The sequence below is a fragment of the Chanodichthys erythropterus genome, chromosome 23 (genome assembly GCF_024489055.1).
Source record: "Chanodichthys erythropterus isolate Z2021 chromosome 23, ASM2448905v1, whole genome shotgun sequence".
Taxonomy (NCBI): domain Eukaryota; kingdom Metazoa; phylum Chordata; class Actinopteri; order Cypriniformes; family Xenocyprididae; genus Chanodichthys; species Chanodichthys erythropterus.
The window spans coordinates 22858439-22870712 of record NC_090243.1 but is presented as its reverse complement, the minus strand read 5'-3'; the positions used below and the strand labels follow the sequence as shown (position 1 = coordinate 22870712).

At 39.8% G+C, this 12274-nt stretch overlaps 1 protein-coding gene across 12 annotated transcripts in view; it reads right to left on the bottom strand.

Moving 5' to 3' along the window:
- Window positions 1-365: 365 nt before the first annotated feature.
- ptprma (protein tyrosine phosphatase receptor type Ma) overlaps window positions 366-12274 on the bottom strand; it is a 188444-nt gene continuing 176535 nt past the window's right edge. For 2 of the 12 annotated variants that reach the window (XM_067377874.1, XM_067377878.1), the window contains exons 24-33: window positions 8577-8693; window positions 6665-6819; window positions 6445-6580; window positions 5820-5969; window positions 5560-5733; window positions 5039-5170; window positions 3566-3691; window positions 3320-3483; window positions 2234-2369; window positions 369-1067 (exon numbers count right to left, since the gene is read on the bottom strand). In XM_067377874.1, coding sequence (XP_067233975.1) covers window positions 1014-1067; window positions 2234-2369; window positions 3320-3483; window positions 3566-3691; window positions 5039-5170; window positions 5560-5733; window positions 5820-5969; window positions 6445-6580; window positions 6665-6819; window positions 8577-8693 — 1344 coding nt within the window. In that variant the 3' untranslated portion in view covers window positions 369-1013. Of the gene's footprint in view, window positions 1068-2233; window positions 2370-3319; window positions 3484-3565; window positions 3692-5038; window positions 5171-5559; window positions 5734-5819; window positions 5970-6444; window positions 6581-6664; window positions 6820-8576; window positions 8694-12274 lie in introns of all 12 variants that reach the window. The other 10 variants (XM_067377875.1, XM_067377877.1, XM_067377879.1 and 7 more) reach the window with 7 other exon arrangements.

Here is a 12274-nt window from a genome sequence, read left to right as displayed (position 1 = left end):
TTATTTTCTTCTCTCTTCCTGTTTGTTTTCTTTCTTATTTAAAGTCATTTGTGTGTATTATCACTGTCTGAAATTAACTAAAACTTAAATAATTGCACTTAAAAGATAAAGACAAGAAACTAAAATACGAGTGAAAGTTAAGTTTCCACATTTAATTGTACTGAAATAGTGAAAAGTGAAGCTTTACTGAAATTCACTGCTGAAATCAATCAGTTTTCTCATTTTCATCAACTCTGAAGCTCCAGAAACTCAAAGCAATATTTTGAATATTCTTGCCTGAATTTTGATCATTTCTGTCATTTTTATTAGATTTTTTGATTTCGGTTTCAGTTTAGTTCCCAAGGCAACAGTTCTCATTTCTAAATGATTTATTTTATTTCAGTTCATGTTTTTTAGTAGTTTTGGTTTCAGTGCATTGCATCATGGGATACAGTCCTCTCAGAAAACACACCAACCACAGCTTTGGCAGATATAGATATGTATTTATAGTTTTCTTTTTTTTCTTTTTTTCATACCAGATAAATAAAAAGTTACCAATACAATCTGGTCACTATTACATGTCGAGTCCGTGTGATAATAATGACCAAATCAAAGCATGATTGTCACTCAGTGTGCTTCACAAAAATCAGTCAATGAATAAATTATCTGGCCAACTTCAACTATTTACAGTATAAACAAACGATCACGAACACGAGCTTTGGATCTTCGGACGATTTCAGCAGTTTCTCCATCATCGTTCCACACAAACACACAATATGAGGATATGACTGTACATGCCGAGAGTTAATAAACCAAAGGACGAAAGCAACCGACGTGAAAACAATGATAGAAACGAACATCCGCGCGACGTGGCATTCCACACAAACACCGACACGTGAGGCTGTGGTCCGGCGAGGAGACGGGAAACAGGAACTGCGTTCTCTTCCTCGTGACATCATCAGAGTCTCAGACGTTCCTGTGATTCAGTGTCCGGGGAACAGGAGAAGGTCGAGGAGAAGAACGGGACGCACACTTTACCCAGAATTCAAGTATTCCAGCGCCACTTCATAGCAGAACTTATACTGATCCTACAGGAGAAACACACACACACCAGCAGGGGTCAGTGTCTGCACACACACTCCAACACACCAGCATTCCCTGATCACTCTGGGAAATAAAGGTGATGTCAGAGAAGAACCTGTTTTCTTATAGTCTCAAAGAGCCTTTCAGTGATCCAGAAGGAAATCGTTCCAGGATTTTTCTCCATATAGTGGACTTCACTGGGGTTCAACAGGTTGAAGGTCCAAATGTCAGTTTCAGTGCAGCTTCAAAGAGATCTTTCCAACATGATCACGTCATGCGTGGAGCATCACAGAGCAGTGCAAGACCAGCATTTGTGCTTAAAAAGTGTATAATGTTTATTTTTGTAGTAAATGTCCGATGGTTTCTCTAGATCAGACTCTTATTCCTCGTCTGGGATCATGTAGAGCTCTTTGAAGCTGCACTGAAACTGACATTTGGACCTTCAACCCGTTGAACCCCAGTGAAGTCCACTATATGGAGAAAAATCCTGGAATGTTTTCCTTCATTTCTGAAGAAAGAAACACATAAACATCTTGGATGACATGGAGGAGAGTAAATGATCAGGATATTTTCATTCTGAAGTGAAGCAGTCCTTTTTTTTCCCTCCAAACTTGATCATTAATTTAATAATCTAAAGAATCTTGGAAAGGTTTCATGGATGTTAAAAGTTCTTCATGCTCCATCTATCCCAATAAATAATCTTTATTTTTCAGAGTGATCGTATAAATACAGACATGAAACAAACACTAATATTATTATCTTAAATTAACAAAAAACGCTGTCGTTATTTTCTATTATTTCAGAGTCGCACACTGTGATTTCCACAAATAAAAAAAATGCGAATGAAATCACAGAATCCAGTCATAAAAATGGAATTTACAGAATAACAAGTTTTAAAAATTTCTCTGATTACCAAGTTTATAATCTATGATAACTTTGATGATTTAATAAAATATCAAATGTTTTTTGAAATCTTTTTTGATGATAATTAAACAGAACAATTAAAATACCATGAAAACGACACTGGTGTCACATGACTGAACGCATCATCATAAGTGAACGATCGTTTGCTTCTGATCTCGCACAGACTGACACACTTTCAGAAAGCTGATCACGTTCAGTCATTAATGACATCACACGGGTCACATGACGATGTCTGTCTGACACTCACCAGCAGATCCACCATGTTGGGTTTGTTGTTTCTCAGTGTTTTGACGGCGTGAAACACGTCGACCGAGTGCTGGTGTCGTAACATCTCACACACGATACTGATGGCACAGAAGGTCCCGCTGCGGCCGCCGCCGTTACTGTATGACACACACACACACACACACACACACACACACACACACACACACACACACACACACACACACACACACACACACACACACACACACACACACACACACACACACACACACTCACACAAACACACACACACACACACACACACACACACACACACACACACACACACACACACACACACACACACACAGTACGATTAACACATGTTGTTTTTGAGCTCTACTAGAACAGCTTTTCATAATTTTCCCTCTTATTCTACTAACCCGAAGCTAAAGTCAGTGACGTAGTGACGTACAGTCAGCAGAACGTCTACACAAAGTCACTTGCTGTCTGTGTTTGTGTTTGTGAAATGTCCGAGCAGTTTCTGAGTGAGAAGAGTGTTGCTGAAGTCTCCTCTGTGAACACTAGGTGGCGCTGCAGTACCGCTCACAAACACTAGAGCTCAAATCCCATCATCCCTCCCAGTTCCTCTCAGAGTTTCCGTCTCTCATGAACTCCTGCAGAACGTGTTTAATCCGCAGAGTGAAGATGTTTATTTCAGGATAAACACGACCGGGAGGAGCGACGAGATGGAATCTGTCTAACGGGAATCATGTGACTTTAAATCTGGTGCGTTTAAAGTCCCCATGAAATCAAAATTCACATCATTTTTATGGAATATTTCAGGGTTTGTTCTGAATGATTTATCGGTTATTCATGTTCTGGTAATCTTGAATCAGAATATCTTCTCTTCTCTGATGATGAGGGCGGGGCAACCTGTCACTCACATGAGATCCACCAATAGCAAACCACAACCATCCAATCAATTCCCCACAGACAGAATCAAGCCCCGCCCTACATTTGTTCTTGTTTGAGAAGCGTTTCACTCGGATATACGACACAATAGAGAAGAAAAGATGAGTGTAACTATCACTAATGTGTGTGTGAGTGTGTGTGTGCGACTCACAGGCAGTGTACGACCGTCCGTCCCTCTCCTCCGTCATACTCCTCCTGCCATTTGTCCACCTGTCGGATGAGCTTGAGGAAGGAGCGTTTGGACACGGGCGTGTCGCGGTACATCGGCCAGCCCAGGAACTGGAACTGCTGCACCATCCGGTACCCGTCCTGCGGCTGAACGCAAACAACACCATCAGATTCATGACCATAGACCCCTGAGGAAGTGTGTGTGTGTGTGTGTGTGTGTGTTACGTACCCGTGCGGCGTTATAGATCCGGAATATCCTGCTGATGATGTCCTCCTCCAGATCCGCCGACACAAACTCCACCTGGATGGGGCCGTGACGGTGAACGCCGTTCTCAGGCCAGTACTGAGGACACAACTGAACAGAGCAGAGACAGACAGAAATACAGAAATAAATAAAACTCAAGTCTAGAACATCTTTTCTAATCAAATCCCAAACAATTACATGTTTAATTTAAGCATGCAGCTTTTTAATTACTGATTTAAATATGCTAAATGTGACTTTAATTCACATTTACAAGAATAAAGGTTATTAATTAATAATGATTTACATTGATGATTTATATCAGTGACAAATAGTGAATTAAATTGTAAAAATAGTTATATATATATATTATAAAAAATAAAAATATTAATATTATATAAAAATGTACAATTAAAATAAAAACCAAAATAGTTAATAATTAATTATATCAAATTTGTTTATCAAAGACAAATTAATTCAATCATAAAAATAAGTTATATAAATTACATATATTATATAAAATATGCAATTATTATATAAAATATATTTTTATTATATAAAAAGTATTATATAAAATAACAGATCAAAATAAAAACACTATTAATTAAACTATAAAAATGTAAAATTAAATTAAATCATTTAAAAATAAAAACAAGGAAAAATTAATTACTTATAATTGACAAATAATTAATTAAATTATAAAAAAATAAGTTACATAAATTGTATATTTATATTACATAAAACATAATATTATATAAAATTATATAAAATATATAAAATAAAAATATTAATATTATATACAAATTAATTATATAAAATAGATCAAAATAAAATACTTACTAATGATTAATTAAACCATAAAAGTGTACAATTAAAGTAAATAATTTTTAAATAAAAACAAGCAAAATAATCAATAATTAATTATATTAATGCATTTTTATCAAAGAAAAATAATTAAATCATAAAAATAAGTTACATAAATTATATACTTATATTAAATAAAATATAAAAAATATTATATAAAATAAAAAATATTAATTGTATATCAATATAATTTTATTACAATTTTAATTTTATAATATTATTAATTTATATTTATAGATCAAAATAAAATACTAATAATTAATTAAACCATAAAAATGTACAATTAAAATAAAAGTAAATTATATATCAATAATATAATATTAAAAATAAAAAAAACAAGCAATTAATAAATAATCATATCAATGATTTTTTATCAAAGATTTATTAATTAATTCATAAAAACAAGTTATATAAGTGTCATATATTATATATATATAACAAAGTAAAATGATCAATGATTTATTTGTCATGTGACCAATAACGGACATCAGAGGACCGTGAACCTGCTGATTGTTGTGAATTTATTGTTAAATCTCTAATAAAGTTGTCGAATCCCTGCTTTATTCCCTTCAGCCTCTGGTCAGGTGTGCGTCTCACCTGCGCGGGGTCCACGTCGTTCAGCATCACGATAGACGTGCAGTGATAGTCCAGCACCAGCCGCCAGAAGTCTTTGACCGTGTTGGGCAGAGGATGCTGGGTAACGATGAACGCAGACGGCTGCTTGTAGCTCTGTGAAGATGATGGAGAGAGAGAAACATCTTATTTCCACCTCACTGTCTGCCTGACTAATCGTCTGGAGAAGTTCTGCGTTCAGCCGCTTGTTTACGCACACGTCCCGTGTTTCATTACCACCGCTGGCACTTCCATTTACTGGAATGAAAACAAATGTGCCGTCGCCTGTTTCACAAACAAACGCTTCCCAGTCGATTGTGTTCCCTCGCTCTTATGGATTGCTCTTAGCCATTTTCCTGACAACGAAATGAATCAATTCCATCTGTTTGTGAATCATTTTCACTGAGCACATAATCGCGCGCGCAGCGATTCACATCTATCAGAGACGTCACGGCATTACTATAGAGACTCGACTAGAGCAACAGGTAACTAGTCACATGACGTACGTCCATGAGCGCGGCGTTGATGTAGTTGCTGCTCTCTCCGTCGATGGTGATGAGGAAGGGCAGGCAGCGGTCGGGAGGAAGGACGTCCATGCAGCGGTTCTTCTCGTGGTTCCGCGGCAGGAGAGCGATGCTGCAGTCCTCCACGCGTAACGTCGGCGTCACCATGTTCAACGTCTGCCCGAACACACATAACACATTTAAATAATTAAAATCAAACATTATTATTATTATTATTATTATTACTCTGAATGAACACTGACCCTGAACTCCTCTTTGATCTGGCTGGAGTTGGTCTGCGGGTCCAAGCGGTTCATGTCGTAATAGACCGAGCGAAGCTGATTGGCCGGGATTGTGGTGTCGCCGCAAAGACACGCCTCCAGGATGGCGTCGTGGATGAACACATACTGCTCCTGAAACATCAATAAATCGATGACAGATCAGTTCGCCCATCAGAGCTCACCGATATCATCTGAAGCAGCGATCGATGTCGGCCAATCAAACGAGTTTCAGTCATATGTGATGATGTCATATATATCTTCTGTTTATAAATATTTAGTTTTACATTTTTGTATTAATAATATGTATTTTACATTTTATTTATTAAATATATTTACATTTGGGTTCAATTTTATTTAGAAATGTTACGGAGTACATGTCCCTGAGAGTTGACGGTCATCTCTCGATCAGACTGACCGCTTGACGCAAATCATTCATGAAGTGACATTTTAAATCTGCCTCAGGTTGTTTCTCTTCCTGTGACGGTCAGATGAAGCCTCAGGTTAAACATTCATACTCGATTCTGTTCTTCTTTATTGGAATTCAAGTTTAGTCTAGTATGTCTGAGTGGGCGGGGCTGGAGTGAGAGGGCAGCGTGTGATTGGTTACCTCCGTCTGGACCATGTTGACTCTGCGAGAGCGCAGTTCTCTGACGCAGTTGTAGATGTCCACCACTCCTTCACGCTCCGCCATGTCCAGCATGATGTCGATGACGATGAAGCATCCGGTGCGTCCCGCTCCAGCGCTGAGGACGACAAACACTCGCATATTTAACAGAACACACGACACGCAGAATGTGTTTGTGAAGACGAGAGGCTCTGAGCGTCACCTGCAGTGCACCACCATTGGCCCCGCGTTGGCCGGACTCTTGGATTTGACCCTGCGGACGAATCCCAGCAGCCCTGTGGCGTGATACGGCACTCCGTGATCCGGCCAGCCGGTGAAGTGAAACTGCCGGATCTCTCTGATCTCATGAGCTCCTCGCTGCAGAAAACACACACACACAGATGAAGTCATGGCATTGTGTAACACACACTCTAATACACGCACTCGCACACACACACTCACACTCACACTCTCGCACACACAGTTGCACACTCATACTCTCATACTCTTGCACGCTCGCACTCGTACCCTTACGCACACACTCACAGTTGCACACTAGTACTCTCGTACTCTCCCACACTTACACTTGTACCCTCACACACTTATACTCTCGCACACACACTTATATTCACACTCATACTCTCACACACACACTTGTACTCACACTCATGCTCTCATACACACACTTGTACTCACACTTGTACTCTCACACACTCATGCTCTCATACACACACTTGTACTCACACTTGTACTCTCGCACACTCATGCTCTCATACACACACTTGTACTCAAACTCGTACTCTCGCACACACACTTGTACTCAAACTCGTACTCTCGCACACTCATACTCTCATACACACACTTATATTCACACTCATACTCTCACACACTCATACTCTCATACACACACTTATACTCACACTCATACTCTCACACACTCATACTCTCATACACACACTTATATTCACACTCATACTCTCATACACACACTTATACTCACACTCATACTCTCGCACACTCATACTCTCATACACACACTTATATTCACACTCATACTCTCACACACTCATACTCTCATACACACACTTATATTCACACTCATACTCTCATACACACACTTATACTCACACTCATACTCTCACACACTCATACTCTCATACACACACTTATACTCACACTCATACTCTCACACACTCATACTCTCATACACACACTTATATTCACACTCATACTCTCACACACTCATACTCTCATACACACACTTATATTCACACTCATACTCTCATACACACACTTATATTCACACTCATACTCTCACACACTCATACTCTCATACTCACACTTATACTCACACTCATACTCTCACACACTCATACTCTCATACACACACTTATATTCACACTCATACTCTCACACACTCATACTCTCATACACACACTTATATTCACACTCATACTCTCACACACTCATACTCTCATACACACACTTATACTCACACTCATACTCTCACACACTCATACTCTCATACACACACTTATATTCACACTCATACTCTCACACACTCATACTCTCATACACACACTTATACTCACACTCATACTCTCGCACACTCATACTCTCATACACACACTTGTACTCACACTCATACTCTCACACACTCATACTCTCATACACACACTTATACTCACACTCATACTCTCACACACTCATACTCTCATACACACACTTATATTCACACTCATACTCTCGCACACACACACATACTCTCGCACTCTTGTACATATACTCTTTCACACACACTCGCACACACACACTCATACTCTCACACACATACTCTTGCACACTCGTACTCTCGTACACACACTCACACACTCTTACTCTCACAAACTCTCACACTCATACTTTCACACACTCGTCCTCTCGCACACTTATACTCTCATACTCTTGCACACACACACACACTCATACACTTGTAATCTTGTACACTCGTACTCTCGCACACACACTTACTCTTGCACACTCGTACTCTCACACACTTGTAATCTTGTACACTTGTACTCTCGCACACACACACACACACACACATAAAATGAATCTAGTGTAGTTTGATTATAGTGTAGGTGTTCATGTTGAACCTTTTCCACAGCGAAGGTTCGAATGACGTATTCAGACAGCAGCTGCGTCTCGATGAGCGTCACCTTCATGTCTCTGTAGATCTCAGTGTCGTCGGGCCAGTACTTACAGCACTTCACCTATAAAAACACACAGACGGGTTCATGACGAGCTGTTTGATCAAAACCCACACGAGTTTATGAAAACACCAGAGTCTCTAAACAACCTGCTGAAACACGAGATACTGTACAGAAACGCAAACATCAGCGCAGCAGCAGCTCCACGCCGTCACACGTTCACGTCAATGTCCCAGATCTGTGACGGCCTCTGCTGCAGATCTTCCCAGACTAATTACCCAGGTTAACCCTTCCATAACCAGACCACACCTCCTGAGACTCAAACCACCATCTCCAATCAGTCAAACTCATTAATGAAGTCAATCAGTTCATCGTTCTCTCCGTTTATCTGTCCATCTGTTTGTCATCCGTTTATTAGCACCCATCCGGTCTTCATTATTATCGTGTTTTCTTTCTACGGGTCTATTAAGACGACTCTAATTGGCGGGATAATTGCGCTCTAATGGCTGAGCATATTTCTCATTGGAGAAAGCATCTCAGTCGCCATCAGGCCGGAAAAACAAAGGGCCGTGATGCTATCGGCACCGTCCTAATTATCATTAGAGCATCTCTAAATGAGGGCGCATTAATCACGTAATGACTTATTTACATATTCAGTCACACACTTCCTGAAGCTCACTGCCGTCACGGGAAAACAACAAACACACGGAAAAATACAGAACAGAATGTCAAAATGGCTGTTTGTAATAATGACTGAGAGTGAATGTCGTCGGCGCGTTTTACCCCAAAACAGAAGAATCAGAAAAGAAAACTAATGAAGTTTTACAGATAGAGGGTTAGAGAAGACACTATTTTTATTTAACAGGTCTGAACCACGCTGAACGCTGTGACATTGTGAAGTTCAGGGTTTCTGGCCTACTTCTATCATGCTCTAATTTTAACCGTCGGTGAGGAGCGAATCCAGCAGAATTCCTCCATTCACACTGTAACGGCTTATTAATGACTCCAACGTTATTCCAAACGAGACCCTTTTGTTCTTGTCAGATATTAAGATGGGGCTTTAAAAATCCCATTAGTTCCGAGCGGCAGATTTCCGCTGAGATTTGATCCCCTTCTCGCCACAGGCTCTTACAGCACAATGGTGTCGCTCGCGTCGCCTCGGTCCCTTCCACAGATTTGAGTTTCTTCACAAATCGACACCGAGATTCAGAGATGATCACAGCGCTGCTGTCTTCAGATTAGAGCGGATGAAGTCAGTCTTTTATCCAGGATAATCTTCCTCTAACAGGGCTAACTTTACCCGCCTGAGAACAGCAGTGCTGACGCTTCACACTCCAGTAATCTGCTTACAGATGACCAGACGCATTATGGAGGAGTTATTAGAACACACACACAGACCAGCAGAACAACTGAGCTGGAAACGGTTCATCTGATCACGTTTGTTATTGGGAACTAGAACTAAAACCGTAAAAAAGCATTTCTGTTTCTTGAAATAAAAAAGAAAAGAAATGGAAACTAAAACAAATCCTCCAGAAGCATTGTTAGAAATGGGGGTTGTGAGGTTCAACAGATGTCCAGGAGCCGCGGATACGGTGAGTGTTTCCTGTTTGCCGGCTAGGAAGACATATTTTCCGACACAACAGGTCTGGTGTTGCTCTTAATTAGCAGCTCAATTAGATCAGGGTGAACGAGATCACACACTCCTTTCATGTCTGTTCTCAATCTAATCCTGTAATGTGGATCCATAGAGTGACAACGTCAGCGAAAATTAAATAGACCGTCTTTGATTAGGACAGTGTGTGTGTGTGTGTGTGTGTGTCTGGACGGTGTCCCGCTCTTCTTCTTGTCCAGTTGTTGGCAGCGTCTGTGCGTCCAGAAGAAAGCCGAGGCCAGCTTGGTGTGAATATGGTGAATCCGGGAGAATTCCCAGAGTTCATCAGCGAGGAGCCGGAGCAGATGGTGGCGTTGATGAGACAGCGGCGGCTCGACTCTCGCAGCTACTTGAAAGCCTCGGTGAAGAATGCAGCGGCCCGTCGGGAGGAATCTCACGTCTTCTGAACAACAGCAGTGACCAGATGTGTGCGTGAACAGACGCCAACTGTGCTTTTATTTTGCTTTTAGCCAGTGATATTGGAAGAAATGATGAGAATGAGAATGAGATTCATCAACAGGTCCAACCTGCATTTAGTAGGGTTACACTTTTGTCAATTTTTATTATTATTATTATTATTATTAGTTATTTTAGTACATCAAGTTAAAGTAAATGAAAATGATATGCTGCCTTTGCAACTAGATCAAATAAATACATAATTTTATTTTAAAGGGTTAGTTCACCCAAAAATGAAAATTATTTCATGAATTACTCTCCCTCATTTCGTTCCACACCCATGAGACCTTCGTTCATCTTCATAACACAAATTAAGACATTTTTGATGAAATCCGATGGCTCAGTGAAAAAACAAAAAAAACTAAATCTTTTGTGTCGAATCAGCGGTTCGGAGCGCCAAAGTCACATGATTTCAGCAGTTTGGCGGTTTGACACGCGATCCGAATCATGATTCGACACAAAAGATTCATAACGCTCCGAAGCTTCCTGAAGCAGTGTTTTGAAATCGGTTATCAATAAATAAGTCGTTATTTAGTTTTTTTGGCGCACCAAAAATATTCTCGTGGCTTTATAATATTAATATTGAACCACTGTACTCACATGAACTGATTTAAATATGTTTTTAGTACATTAATGGATCTTGAGAGGGGAAATGTCATTGCTCAGGCCTCACGGAGCCATCGGATTTCATCAAAAATATCTTAATTTGTGTTCTGAAGATGAACGAAGGTCTTAAAGGTGTGGAACGACATGAGGGTGAGTAATTAATGACATTATTTTTGGGTGAACTAACCCTTTAAGTAACGAAAATGTTTTCTCATGAGTGCCATGCTCTACTCTTTGAGTACAGAAAAGTGCTTTTCCACACTTCTTTTGTTTAAAATGTTATAATACTGTTTATAATATTCATAATTTGGTAAAAAAAAAAAAACATCCCACTCCATCTGACCCACTCGCTGTCCGTCATTGGTCAGCCAAACTGATAGCCCCGCCCCAAACTCACATGTGAAATTGACATGTCGAGTCACTCAAACGAACAGACCAATGTCGTGAAAGTGTCACTAGATGCGTTTCCATTCAAAGTTGCGAATTTGCAAAAACTTCTTGCAAAATTGGAATATGGCATAAAACATTTATGAATAAAGCAGAGTTTTCATCCCGCGTGTTCAAGAGAACAAAATCACCACTTCCTGGGAAATTGGCGCAAAATATTAGTATTTTAAATATAATAAAAATATTAATAAAAGTGTGAGTTTCTTCAATCGGGCTCTTTCTCCTCCATCATGAATGAGATTTTCTCAGAGCGTCAGACGAAACACAATAAACGCTGTCATGTGATCTTGCGTTCGGATGCTGGTGTTCGGGAATACAATCCTGTGAGATGCTTCTGGAGGAATTAAACCAAATCATTCTGATGACAGACTTTGACTCGGACGTTTCAGAGATGCTGCGATGCGATTATCCAATCACAGTCTCTGCTGAGGCAAAGTCACGTGAGGTTTTGAGGGATTTATTCAGTGAATGTGTTTCCGGGGTA